Source organism: Penicillium waksmanii (assembly GCF_028829765.1).
Source record: "Penicillium waksmanii strain IBT 27052 chromosome Unknown utg000008l:1.0-5622682.0:1.0-5626561.0, whole genome shotgun sequence".
NCBI lineage: Eukaryota > Fungi > Ascomycota > Eurotiomycetes > Eurotiales > Aspergillaceae > Penicillium > Penicillium waksmanii.
The window spans coordinates 3473494-3486794 of record NW_026643254.1 but is presented as its reverse complement, the minus strand read 5'-3'; the positions used below and the strand labels follow the sequence as shown (position 1 = coordinate 3486794).

General features: G+C 48.2%; 4 protein-coding genes across 4 annotated transcripts; all 4 read left to right on the top strand.

Annotated features, from left to right (window-relative positions):
- Window positions 1-579: 579 nt before the first annotated feature.
- On the top strand, window positions 580-1979 carry N7481_009639 (uncharacterized protein; the record flags this gene model as incomplete). Its single annotated transcript, XM_057268858.1, has 7 exons — window positions 580-780; window positions 834-916; window positions 979-1123; window positions 1190-1225; window positions 1279-1686; window positions 1755-1878; window positions 1939-1979. The coding sequence occupies 7 exons, from the start codon at window positions 580-582 to the stop codon at window positions 1977-1979; spliced, it is 1038 nt and encodes a 345-aa protein (XP_057119535.1).
- A 1068-nt stretch (window positions 1980-3047) lies between these two features.
- N7481_009638 (DUF3433 domain-containing protein) lies at window positions 3048-6839 on the top strand (the record flags this gene model as incomplete). The annotated part of the gene is made up of 1 exon (XM_057268857.1): window positions 3048-6839. One exon carries the CDS (start codon window positions 3048-3050, stop codon window positions 6837-6839), a length of 3792 nt encoding a protein of 1263 aa, XP_057119534.1.
- Window positions 6840-8508: 1669 nt separating this feature from the next.
- On the top strand, window positions 8509-11001 carry N7481_009637 (beta-glucosidase; the record flags this gene model as incomplete). Its single annotated transcript, XM_057268856.1, has 2 exons — window positions 8509-8644; window positions 8708-11001. 2 exons carry the CDS (start codon window positions 8509-8511, stop codon window positions 10999-11001), a joined length of 2430 nt encoding a protein of 809 aa, XP_057119533.1.
- A 639-nt stretch (window positions 11002-11640) lies between these two features.
- Window positions 11641-13204, top strand: N7481_009636 (MFS transporter; the record flags this gene model as incomplete). The annotated part of the gene is made up of 5 exons (XM_057268855.1): window positions 11641-12201; window positions 12248-12723; window positions 12774-12846; window positions 12928-12982; window positions 13032-13204. 5 exons carry the CDS (start codon window positions 11641-11643, stop codon window positions 13202-13204), a joined length of 1338 nt encoding a protein of 445 aa, XP_057119532.1.
- Window positions 13205-13301: the final 97 nt, after the last annotated feature.

Sequence of the window (13301 nt, the reverse complement as noted above, 5' to 3'; positions counted from 1 at the left end):
TGGGAATTTTTTACCTGGTGTGCTCTGTTTCGACATCACAGATGCGCCGATGGCTTGCGACATGCATCTCGCTTGAGGGTATGGTCGTAATCATCTCAAGGCCAATTTATCTATGGGCTTGGTGGCCTTTGCATGCGGATGTATCATATCCATGACTTGAGGAGACAACTCCCATCAATGAAAAAGGAAAATGGAGGGCTTTTAAGCCCTCTAAAAAAAGTCTGGCTTTGACTCGTAAATTCTCTCTCCTCAATGTAGTATTCGAATTTCAGGTCTTCGCCGACCACGTCTAGTTCGAAGTTTCATGACAAATCAGTCCAGATCACTGTTTACAATTCCCGTCACGATGACCCAGTGGACTCGAGGAAGCATTTCGGAGCACAAGTGGAGAAGCCCTCTCCGGTTTCCGACACGCCATGCTCCAACATCCTCGGTACTTATGGACTCTTTTCGGCAAGGATTTCGCATCCCCGCACCTCCGCCTAGGTCCACTGTACTCATATTAATGTGACACCAGTTCTATTGGCCTACTCAACAAGTCTACGTAGTCTCAGCTCAAACACTTACCATTAAGCGAATATGCCACCCTCGAATTCGACCGGTCGACTCTTCGCAATTTCGAATCATCTTGAAACGAAAGAATCAAAGATGTCGCAAGCTCAGTCACCGCAGCAGTTGCCATGGGACCCCAATTCCCTCAGGTTCCCTTCTCACGACGAGCTTCCGACATTGCCTGATGCCCCTCAAGGTGCGGCTTGGGTCTGGGGCAAGGAAGATCAGGTATATGTACATTGGTCATAGCATCGTTCAGCTGCTAATATTGTTTGATATAGCTTGGAAGACTGAATCTTTTGACGCCAGAACGAGTCAAGGCGGCTGCTGCGGAGATCAAGACTGGGCATATGGTTCGACTGGAGTGAGTCTTGCTGCAACTGCTCAAATACCCAACTGGCCTATAATAACCTTGCAATCTATTAGCCTTCCCCTGAATGTACCCACGACGCCTGCGTTCGGTCGTGAAGTATTCCAGCACAAAATCAAAACGAACATTGCAGATATGGGATATGACGATACCTATACCATGAATACACAGAGCAGTACCCAGTGGGATGGCTTCAGACATGTAAATTCCCAGAATGGAACTGTTTTCAAATATCCCACAGCTGATCGGCTAACTATCATCAATTAGTTTTGCCATGTCCCGACTAAGACCTTCTATAATGGGGTATGGCGTCAAACTTAGCCCTCTCTCTGCTAGATACTGACAGATGGATGCAGGCGAAAAGCTCCGATTTCGTGGGCGAAAATCCCAACCTTCGCTGTAGCATTCATCACTGGGCAGACCACGGTATTGCTGGTCGAGGCGTGCTCTTGGACTATTATCACTATGCGCATACTCACAATAAGCCATACCACCCATATAAAGCACACGCGATTTCTCTCGCTGAGATCCAAGCCTGCGCCGCCACCCAAGGTCTTGATATTCGACCTGAATCGCAAGGTGGCGATATCCGACCAGGAGATGTGCTATTCGTACGCTCCGGCTTCGTACAGGAGTATTATAAACTCAGCCCAGATGAACGCCATGCCGCAGCTACTCGCAAAAAAGTGGAATTCGCAGGACTCTCGCGTGAAAAGCCCTTGCGGGACTGGTTACACGACTGCTATTTTGCCGGGGGGGGGTTGGTGATTCGCCAACTTTCGAGGTCTGGCCTCCACCGGATTTTGGACCGGATCATATAAGCTTACATCAGAGTATGCTGTCGCTTTGGGGTTGCCCAATTGGTGAGATGTGGGATTTGGAGAAGCTGGCGGCTAAATGCAGGGCGCTTGGTAAATGGACCTTTTTTATGACAAGTGCCCCTGCGAATATGCCTGGTAAGTTTTTCAAATGTGCTCTGTGTGGTTGTGTTGGAAATAGCCGCTGACAGTACCCAGGTGGTGTTGGGTCTCATGCAAATGCGACTGCTATTCTGTAGTGCTTAATTACAATTAATCAACACCGTCTTTTTGAATCGAGGATAGTTCTTGGTAGTATTGTAGATTCCGTCCTCGCATACCTTGTCTTGCTTCGGCTGTATTGGCATTCTTATATCGCTGTTGCAGTATATTTTATTTTATCTCTTCTGGTATTCACTATCCTGGGTAGATTTATGCCTTCCTCCGTTTACTTCACCATGCCCTTCTTTTCCTCTCCTCGATCGCGGCGACCCTCACATTGACCTTTGACCTAATAAAATGCTCCTTTCTTTCCTACATAGATGCTCGGCACTGCTGTACGACACATCGTTAGATACCCTACGGGATGACAGAATGCTCCTCATAACATGCAAATTCTTTTTTCTGGGGATTTAGTGGTATCGAGATAAACAATTCTCAGAAAGGGTGGCTTGTCCGGCGCTTCCTTGAGAGTATCAAAGCGCCGGACCCTTAAAACCCTTAAAAGCGGGGCCCATGATATCAAGAGCGCTTCTGGGGAATGCGAATGCACCAAATACCTAGGTAGGATTACCGTATGATTGATAGAACCACAGGAAGTGGCGATCACGGGATTGAGGCTATTAGGGAGGTCAAGAGAAACTTATAAGGGGCTATCGTCTGCCAGAACCATCGCAAGCGGTAGATTGAATAAATTATACTCTAATTTTAGCTGGGAAGCTCGCCCTAAGGTGGCCCTTTTATTTATCGGCTTATCCCATCACGAATCATGGTGCTTTCCAAATAGTTTGAGAATCCGGGCGCGCCGCTGGGCCAGTTTGTAAATACGAGGTATCTCATCAAGGCTTTACGTGATTAGGAAATATGTGAGAACAGGCGCGTACCCGATATGCAGCCAAGCCTGTGCTGTGGTGGCATGTTTCAGCTCAAGCACGGGCGACAGTAGTACAGCGCTTATTCTGAAAGTTTCTTTTCCAACGTGGGGTCCAATAATTAGTATGCAGTTGGGTTGGGTAACCGACAACTATTTAATTAGAAAGATTTATTTCCCCGAGATTATTCGTGTTCATTTGTGTTATTTCAAGGCTGGTCTTTATCAGAGCTTAGTCATGCCTAGGTGGGAATTTCTCAATAAAAGGAAAGATCCACTTCCTCCGCCTTCCAAAGACCATGGCCAACCTCCACCGACGCCATGGCGACCATTTTATTTACGGAGGCTGGTCATAACCTGCTTCATCTTCGCCACTTGTGCAATAGTTGCAGCCCTTGAGGTATTGAACCATATCTCACAATCTCAGAACGGGCTCGCATCTTCGGTCGAACGTCTTCACTATGTCTGGACCTATACACCAACCGCGATCCTGACTATCATCAGCGCACTGTGGGCGCGTACGGAGTTTCAAGCCAAGCAAAATGCGCCATGGAGATCGCTGCAGCAACCAGAAGAAGTCGACAAGAGTTTGCTTCTAGACTACGACAATATTCCGCCCGTCGCACTATGGAAATCGCTCAAACATCGCCACTTCATTGTTGCCGCAGGGATCGCCTGTTCTCTACTATTACAGCTTGCAATTCTGTTCTCCACAAGTCTGCTCTCTCTGCAGAGAGTTCATGTGCAAAAGTTGAACGTCCCTATTCAACTAGCTGATATATTTGATGGAAACAACCCGGCGTTCAACGATACCACTCTTAAAGTTAAAGCATTCGACACACTCAATCAGGTGCAGTTCGAGAATCTGATATACCCAAGTGGCACCAATGCAAATTTGGCCTTTCAGAGCTTCAGTAACCCGAGTGCTTCGGGAGTCTCGGCCATACATGCCCCGATACGAGCCATGGAAGCAGATCTAGAATGCGAACATGCTACGCTAGTAGTGGATCAGTGGGAGGTAGCAAGATCCAACGATACATGGGGCGGCAATACTTTCGACTTTTTAAACAACAGAATCACGACGCCTTCCTGCACTATCTTCAATCTGACAGGTCTTGATAACTTCTCAACAAAGGGTTGGAACCCCTATAAAGCAATGATGTATTCTGTAACCTGTGAAAACTCGACCGACACGGATCGAAGCCGCATATTGGTATTTGCGACGCATTACCATCTTGGAAGAATGCTTGAAAACCATACATCTCACCCTTCCACATTTTGGACACATAGGTACGAGATTGTCCTCGACAACTCAGTTCAAATGTTCTGCAAGCCCCGCTTTTCCCTTGTCAACATGGAAGCCACATCCAATTTGAGTCAGTTGGAAACTGCACCGGTCCTCAAGAGAATTGGAACAGAAAAGCCAGATTTTACGAATCCCACTGCCTGGGATATATCTGATCAAGTGATGCAAGGGTCTGCTTGGGGGAATGCAGTTAATCGACCCATTGCTGCGCACCCTGCATTTTTGGATAACGACATCGAACCCCCAGAGGTAGATATTGATTCCTCGATACAACCACAAGTGCCTATTGATTACACAATCCAGCTTGGCACATGGATTGCCGGAAAAACTGGTTCTGCACAAGTGTTATTACAAGATGGCGTGCTTGAGGAAGTGGCCTCGACTTTTTATCGTTCAATGGCTGCCCAGGTCATACATGGCGGTCTTAGGAAACAAAAGGTCACACAGACCAATGGCTCCATTATAGTCGAGGATAACCGTGTGTTGGTGATGCAGTCGCCACTGCGGGTACTTGAAGTTTGTTTGGTGATATCGGCTCTGATAGCAGTTGCCATGGTTCTGCTGCGGCCGAATGATGGGAATCTTTCTCAAAACCCGAGCAACATATCAACCATTGCCAACATCATGAGTAATAGTCAGATACTCCGACGATCTCTCGGCGGGACCGGCGCCTCGACTCTCGAAGTCTTGAAGGAGAGGACCAGTGAAAATAAGTACTTCTTGCGGAATCATCGACAAGGGGCCTCGATTGAAGCTGATGGGGATGAGTCATACGTCAATTCTCGCGGTAAATATGCTACTCAGAATTCAGGCTGCACCCGTCAGCCCAATTTGTTTTGGAAGCCATTTCCGAACATTTGGTCTCGAATACCTATCTTTTGTGTGATAACAGGGGTCATCATAGCCCTCGAGACTCTTCTACATATTTCTCAAAAGAACCATGGACTAGGCAAGGCTTCTGATAATGGCACAATCCATTACCTTTGGACAACTGTTCCTTCCTTGGTCATGATGGTGATAGGTCTGTCAATCGGAAGCCTGGAATCTAATGCAAGGATTCTTGCACCCTATGTCGGCTTGCAGAAAGCTCAAGGTATCGATTTTGATGTTCTGGCAACAAACTTTCTCGACGCCTTGCGTATAACAAATCTTTTCCGGGCGGTCCGAACCGGAAATTTCGCGGTTTTTTCATCGACATTGGCAACATTAGTTGCTTCGTTTCTTACGATCGTGACTAGTGGTCTCTTTTCAGCGGTCGAAGTGCCCCAGATCCTCAATTCAAACTTCACGCAGGAGACCCTCTTCAAATCGCCTAATGTTTCTGCTCTCCTGGCAGATACACCTGCCTTCATTACTGCGGACTATATTCTCAATGACAACCTCAGCTATCCCGAATGGACCTTTGAAGACCTAGTTTTCCCCGAGTTGTCCTTTCCTGAATATTCAGATTGGACCGCGAATGAAGATCTGTATGCGGATGTCCGCATCCCAGCTATCAGGGGATCTTCGGATTGTACTTTTGCAACTGGAAAAGCGCTGAACTACACGCTGAAAAGCCTCAAAGGAGAATTTCCGGGATTCTCTACATATACTTCCCAGGGCCTAGCAGACGGCTCTGGTGGGCCATGGCTGAGCCTGTTTAACATCCACTTCTATCCGCCCAACCACGATTGCCCTGTTCCCGGCGCGAATTCTACATTTCTCACTAACGACGATGCGTATTACAACATTGATTTTCCCGAGGACGGTTATTTCGGACAGACGTTTCCAATATTTTGTTTTGGGACCGGCGAGGCTACCCAATCTCGCCTTACGATGTATGTGTGGGGGTACTTTGAGAATTTGACTATGCATCATATAAGTTCAATGACTTGTGCTGGCAAGATCGAATCTGTCGATACCATTACTCGTTTCAAACTCCCCGGCTTTGATATACCCTCGGACCACCCACCGATACCCGACGAGTCTTCTGTCAACCCTCTTCCGCATTTCAATGGAGTCTGGGATATCTACAATTTGGATACTCTGACTAGTTACTATATAGATAAAGATCTCACAAAGGAAGATATTAGAATCGACAATGTCTTTAGCTCATTGCTGAATGGACGCTACAAAGTCCCGAAGGAGTTTCTCCGCGAACCTCAATACGATGCGAAGGTCCGGGAGGCAATCAAGCGCCAGGAGAGGATTGTGAGGGCACAGCCGCTTAAAGCATACGCTCGTTTGGCTGCAAATGGGACACTGGACAACAAACCTATTTCTGGCAACTTGACCGTGCCGAAAAATCTCCGCGTTCAGCAAGATGAAATCTCGACCAGAGTACTTGAAGTAATGCTAGGGCTGGTCCTTATCTTTGGTATTCTAGGATCGGTGCTCATGAATACAGATCATGTCTTGCCGAAGAATCCAATGAGTATTGCGGCGGTTGGGAGCTTGTTGGCGGACTCGAACTTTCTGCATCTTTATCGCTTTACAGAACAAAATCCAAACTATAGACTGCTTCGTGGCTGCCGAGTGCATCTTGGTTGGTTGGGTGACGAATCTTCGTCAGAAGGCTCGTCGGACCCGGACGAATCGAAAGAAGGTCTCTATTTTACGATATACATGAAGACAGACAAGACAGAGAAGACAGAGAAGGCTGGGGAGGATTCTCGAATTGGCGAATTGCGGAGTAATTCCTTGCAGCAAGATAGGGCAAACTCAGGGGAAGGTGCATGGATCTAGACTCATAATTAACTAATAGAGCTCAGCTCTTGGGGTTGATCCCGTATCATATAGAAGATCTATAATAGAGAATGACAACGCTAAGATATTCTGAATTCGGCTTTCGGACATCTACTATATTAAGTTGACCCCTTAGTAGCTTACTATCTCAGTATCAATTGTCGTCTGACAATAATTGCAGCCTATCAATTATCGGGACCTGACAGCCAGCACAGTACTCTAGAGTATCCCACAAGAGTGTAGCCAATAGAACAATAGCTCCACCTATGGAAAACCCACCTTTTGGATCAACTTAGATAGTAGTTAGGCTGGGGCTGTGGATATCTCATCCTACACTCCGTGCCTATATATAAGTTGTGTTTCTGAGTTCTCTCTTTCATTTTAATTATGTTCCTTGAACTCAATCTTCCTTCATTAGCGATTTTTAATTTCGGTTTTGATCCGTTCTCCACCGAACCCAGAAATTGAAACTTAATCCTCGGAATCTCGGCATTGAAGAGGCCCGGGGACGAGAATACACCCTCCTCGGAGATTTGCCTGACCTGCTAGCGCATTAATTACGGATTGAGATCTCAAATGTATGAATCCAAATTTGAGAATAGGAGATACTCGGGAAGCGCCGCCGTCACGGGTGCCCAGGTGAGCTTCGGCTTCCCTAGTGCGCAGGACAAGTTGTCTACGGAGGCATCGAGAATAATAACAACTATATCATGACTTAAATGACTAGGAGGGATTGTAAACATCCACTAGATTGCTGTTCAATCATTTCCATTCTCCAACGGCTGGTGGATGTTCACTGATATTGACCTTGGAACGGAGGTCTCTGTTCTTGAACCCGAGAATTGACTGGAATGAAAGCGGATTCTTCTTCGGGCCGTCGAGATGACACTCCCTATGTTACTTGTAGATGCATAATCATGACAAACGCCTCTCGGTGAACAAAAGTGGCAAATTACGGACAGATTCCGCGTTCCTGGGGTTGTGGGGAAACCATGCGTGTCCCGCAAACTTGTGTGGGACAAAACCTGGAGTGCAGCAAGACGCACTGTCAACAACCCCAGTCTCGGAAGGGCATTCCAATTCCATCCTTCGTATCCTTGGATATCCAATCATCGGAAAAGTTTGTGGAGAGCGACCGGATAGTCTCTGCGCCATATTTCCCTGAGTACAACCTTGAGAGGGAGAACTGAACGGCTTCCATAGTGATCCGACCCGCCCCAGCCATACCCCGGCTAAACCCCGGATCTGATTCCCCCCCCACTGATACGCAGTAAGTGATACCCTTTTTGATCCTGATGTCGCATTTGGCCGCTATTTTATCTGCGCTTGGGACTTGCTTAGGTCTAGCTATTCCCTTTCAGGGAACGTCGAAGTCTATACCGAGTGACGCCGAACCATGTCATTTTCATTCCGAACACACGAGCCTCTGCGTCGTGTACGAGTATACAACATCTCTTGGCCGTGGTAGTTGGCTTGCTCTCAACTACCATGGCTGTACTACAGGCCCCACCATGGAGACTAATTCTTCAAAAGACAATGCAATCAAAGTCATGTTCCTAGGCCAAGGGCCTTCGGAAATAACTCTTGCCCCAAGCCTATATAACCATCCAGGTTTCTTTCGTTATAATTCCCTTCATCATTTGCTTCACAACTCAGGGTGCCTGGCAATATGAAATCTTCTATTGTAGGGCTTGCTGCGGTGCTGCAACTAGCAGTGCATGCTTCTGCACAGGATGGTCAATCCAGTCCCTCCGACCTCGAGAATTACTGGTCTTATGGCCGCTCAGAGTCGGTACCAGATACACGTAAGTTTCGGTTTCTACTCTGCGTGCCTTATTGATTGTGATATTGACCCTCATTTCAAAAAGCTGTTGCAAAGGGATTGGGGGATTGGGCCGATGCCTATACCAAAGCCCGGAAGCTCGTTTCCCAGATGACCGATGAAGAGAAAAATAACATTACCTACGGACACGAATCAACAACAACTGGATGCTCAGGAGTGACTGGCAGCGTCCCGAGACTAGACTTTCCGGGGATTTGCTTTCAAGATGCCGGTAATGGTGTTCGTGGAGTTGATATGGTTAACTCTTATCCCGCTGGTATCCACACCGGTGCGTCTTGGAACCGGGATCTTGCCCATTCTCGGGCAGAGCACATGGGCGCTGAGTTCAGGCGAAAGGGTGCCAATGTGGCACTAGGTCCTGTTGTTGGACCAGCAGGCAGAATGGCCTCGGGAGGCCGCAACTGGGAAGGCTTTGGAAGTGATCCTTATCTTTCAGGAGCTCTCGCAGCAGAGTCTGTCCGTGGTTTGCAGCAGAACGTCATTGCATGCGTCAAACATCTCATCGGAAATGAACAGGAGACCAGCCGGAATTCTCCACAGCTATTAGAGGGCTCCCATAACCAGTCTATTTCATCAAATATTGATGACAAGACTATTCATGAGCTTTATCTCTGGGGGTTCCAGGATGTCGTCAAGGCAGGCGCTGGATCTGTTATGTGCAGCTATAACCGCATCAACAATAGCTACGGATGCCAGAATAGCAAGGTCATGAATGGTCTGCTGAAGGGGGAACTCGGCTTTCAAGGATTCGTGGTGTCTGACTGGACTGGTCAGCACACCGGTATTGCCAGTGCAAATGCAGGCATGGACATCGCCATGCCGGACTCCCAGTATTGGGAGAATAACACCCTAGCCATAGCTACCAAGAATGGTTCGATGCCTGACTTCCGACTTGATGATATGGCAACACGAATTATCGCCTCTTGGTACAAGTATGCCGAGATACCAAACCCCGGTCATGGTATTCCTGTTAGCCTGCTCGAGCCTCATGATCTTGTCGATGCCCGGGATCCAAAGTCAAAGAATGTCATTCTCCAATCAGCGATTGAAGGTCATGTTCTTGTCAAGAATACAGCAGCAGCACTTCCTTTGCGGAAGCCGAAATTTCTCTCACTCTTTGGATACGACGCTATTCCTTCTGCCTTGAATACTGCTGACGACAGCTCGCTGGGTGGCTGGTCCATGGGCCTTCAAAATGCCCTTACATATCCCAATGGCAGCGCGGTGAATAACGAGACCGAGAAATACATGTTTCTATCGAGCACAGACCCCAGCTTCCGTGGCCCAGGTGTCGCATTCAATGGCACCCTCTTTGCTGGGGGTGGTTCTGGCGCCAGTACACCTGCCTACATCGATGCCCCACTCCACGCGTTCCAACGCCAGGCATACGATGACGATACCTACATGGCCTGGGACTTAATATCCCTTGAGCCTCACGTGAATCCTGCCAGTGATGCCTGTCTCGTCTTTATCAATGAGGCTTCCTCCGAAGGCTGGGATCGACCATATCTCGCAGATCCATCTTCTGATAAGCTTGTTAAGAATGTCGCAGCCAAGTGCCCAAACACTATGGTTGTCATTCACAATGCGGGACTGCGCCTTGTCGACGAGTGGATTGAGAACCCCAATATTACTGCTGTGCTTTACGCTCATGTTCCAGGCCAGGATAGCGGCCGAGCCCTAGTCGAGGTCATGTATGGCAAACAGTCTCCTTCGGGTCGCTTGCCGTACACTGTCGCCCGCAAAGAGTCTGATTACCAGGATCTTCTTGAGCCGGTTATTCCTTCAGGCACGCAAAATGAATACTATCCTCAAGACAATTTCACCGAGGGAGTCTACATTGATTACAAGGCCTTCATTCAAAACAAAATTCAACCACGTTTTGAGTTTGGATATGGATTAACATACTCGAATTTCTCATACTCGGACCTCGATGCCAGTGTTCATTCCAACGCCAACTTGCAGTATACCGCTGCCGGAAGTGGTGCGAAAATTGCGGAAGGGGGGTCTGAGGCGCTATGGGACATTGTCGCCAGCGTAAATTGCACTATTCAAAACACTGGAAAGGTTCGCGCCGCAGAGGTAGCTCAACTCTACGTTGGTATCCCGGGAGGGCCTCCAAAGGTGCTGCGTGGGTTTGAGAAGAGGACCATTTGTTCCGGCAAGAAGGAGCATATTCAATTCGACTTGACGCGTCGTGATCTCAGTCGGTGGGATGTAGAGGAGCAGGCCTGGGGGCTTCAGGCTGGGAAGTATCCCATCTATGTGGGGAAAAGCGTTCTTGATATCCAGTTGCACGGCATGTTGGATATCTCTTGAGCTTTATGGGACAAAAAATGGTTTTTTTTCTTGTAGATAGTGCGCAATGTTGAGGAACTGATGCAATGAAGTTCGAAGTTTCTAATGAAAAAAACCAATTATTTTAGAATTACAGGATTTGAACGAAGCCTTCCCATGATCTCGGTGGTTTCAAACCAGATACGAGAATTCCCCATTCCAAAAGGCAGACATTTTTAATAAAAATGGTGTACTTACCTAAATATCTGACTTAACGCACTGACTATAGAGTCAGCACAATGACAACACTTTTTCTCTCGGAATAATTCACGATAACCATTCGTATTTCCTTCTAGCGCCTTTTTAGCGGCTGGCTTATCAACTACATTCGGCAAAAGAGCCAACTTCTACTCCACTTGATGTCCCCCACTTTTCACTTTTCTCCGCGCGAGATTCGCCGGAGTTCAGCCGGCCCCGGATTCAAGTCCCACGCCGATATCCAACTAAAACCGCATATACGGTCTACTGTTGTATGCCCTAGGCAAGATCGGCCCGTGTTCCCGCAGGTCCAGCCTGGGATCAGCAGAACAACACCCTCATCCTCATCCTCGTCCTCGTCCCCTCACCAAATCCCACAACATCCTTGCTTCTCATTCCACCTCACACTCGACCATCAGCACGATGAGCACTCAAACCCAGACCCAGACCCAGACCCAAACAGAAACAGAAACAGAAACAGAAACAGAAACAATCATCCTACAAACTCGGACCTCACAGAGCCACACCTCAGCTCAAACCCCATCCCAAGACCAACCCCCAAAATGGCTATACCCCAAAATCCTCAGCGCAGGCCTCTCCTTCTTCGTCGCCGGCGTCAACGACGGTAGTCTCGGCTCCCTAATCCCCTACATAATCCGCAGCTACAACATCAACACCAACACAATCGCCATACTCTACGGCACGACATTCGGCGGGTGGTTCATCGCCGCATTGACCAACAGCACGATCTGCCAACATCTAGATCTCGGCTCAATCCTGTGTATCGGCGCAGCCTTGCAAGTCCTCGCTCACGTCTTGCGATCCTGGTTCGCGCCTTTCCCGCTTTACGCGGTGACGTTTTTCCTTGCGTCGCTTGGCCAGGCGTATAATGATACCCATGCAAATACATTTGTTTCGGAATTGCGGGGTGCTGCGCATCGATGGTTGGGGTTTATTCATGCTATGTATATGGCTGGTTGTCTTGTTGGGCCATTTGTTGCGACGGGGGGTGGCTTCGGCGAATGCTCAGTCTAGGTGGAATTTGTTTTATATTTTTCCTTTGGGACTGGGGGTTGTTAATTTCGCTTTAGTGGGATTGTCGTTTCATGATCGTGTTGCTGTCTTGTCTAGGAAGAAGGTCACCCAGGGTGCGACCAGTGACGACGCCCTCTCTTCCGAAACGTACCAGCCAGAGCGAGAGTCAACGGGAAAAGCAGCTGCCAAGGAAATCAAGGAGACACTATCTACGCCTGGAGTCTGGCTGTTGAGTCTATTCTTCTTTTTCTTCCTTGGTGCCGCCATCACGGCTGGTGGGTGGATGGTCGAGTACCTGATCAAGGTGCGAAACGGAGACGTCAAGAATATGGGATATGTGCCCGCGGGCTTTTATGGCGGAGCGTTTCTAGGCCGACTGGTTCTCGCTGAACCCACTCATCGACTAGGCGAGAGGAGAATGATCTTCATTTATGCGGTTCTTTGCGTTGGCTTGCAATTGGTATTCTGGCTGTACGTGCTATCTCATCACCTGTCGGGTATGGCTGCTAACTTCGAGCTAGGGTTCCGAATATCATCACTGAAGCTGTGGCTGTTAGTCTGTTAGGTTTTTTCTCTGGCCCATTCTTCGCAACGGTAATCCTCTCCTCTAGTTATCGCCCAACTCTTTCACGAGTACACCTACCTGCAAGTAGTTAACCAATGATTTGATTCAAGGGTATCTCCGTCGGATCCAAAATATTCAGGCCAGAGATACGCTCCTCGGCAATAGGTGAGAGACTTCATGCCTCCTCCAATAAAATCATTGCTAATTCGCGAAGCCTTCGTCTTTGTCCTCGGTCAGATTGGTGGCTCGATCTTCCCCGCCATCACTGGTATTATCGCGGCTCGGGTGGGTGTTAAGGTATTACAACCTATGCTGGTCGGCTTACTCGGTGCTGCTGGTGCGAGCTGGCTGTTATTACCCAAGAACGCGGAGGTTCATCGCGAGTGAGGAGATTCAGAATGAATGGGTCAAGATTGGGGGCACTTTTGCAGATTCTACCTACTAGTATCTACTAAGGAATCACGCATCCACAATGCTAACGTCT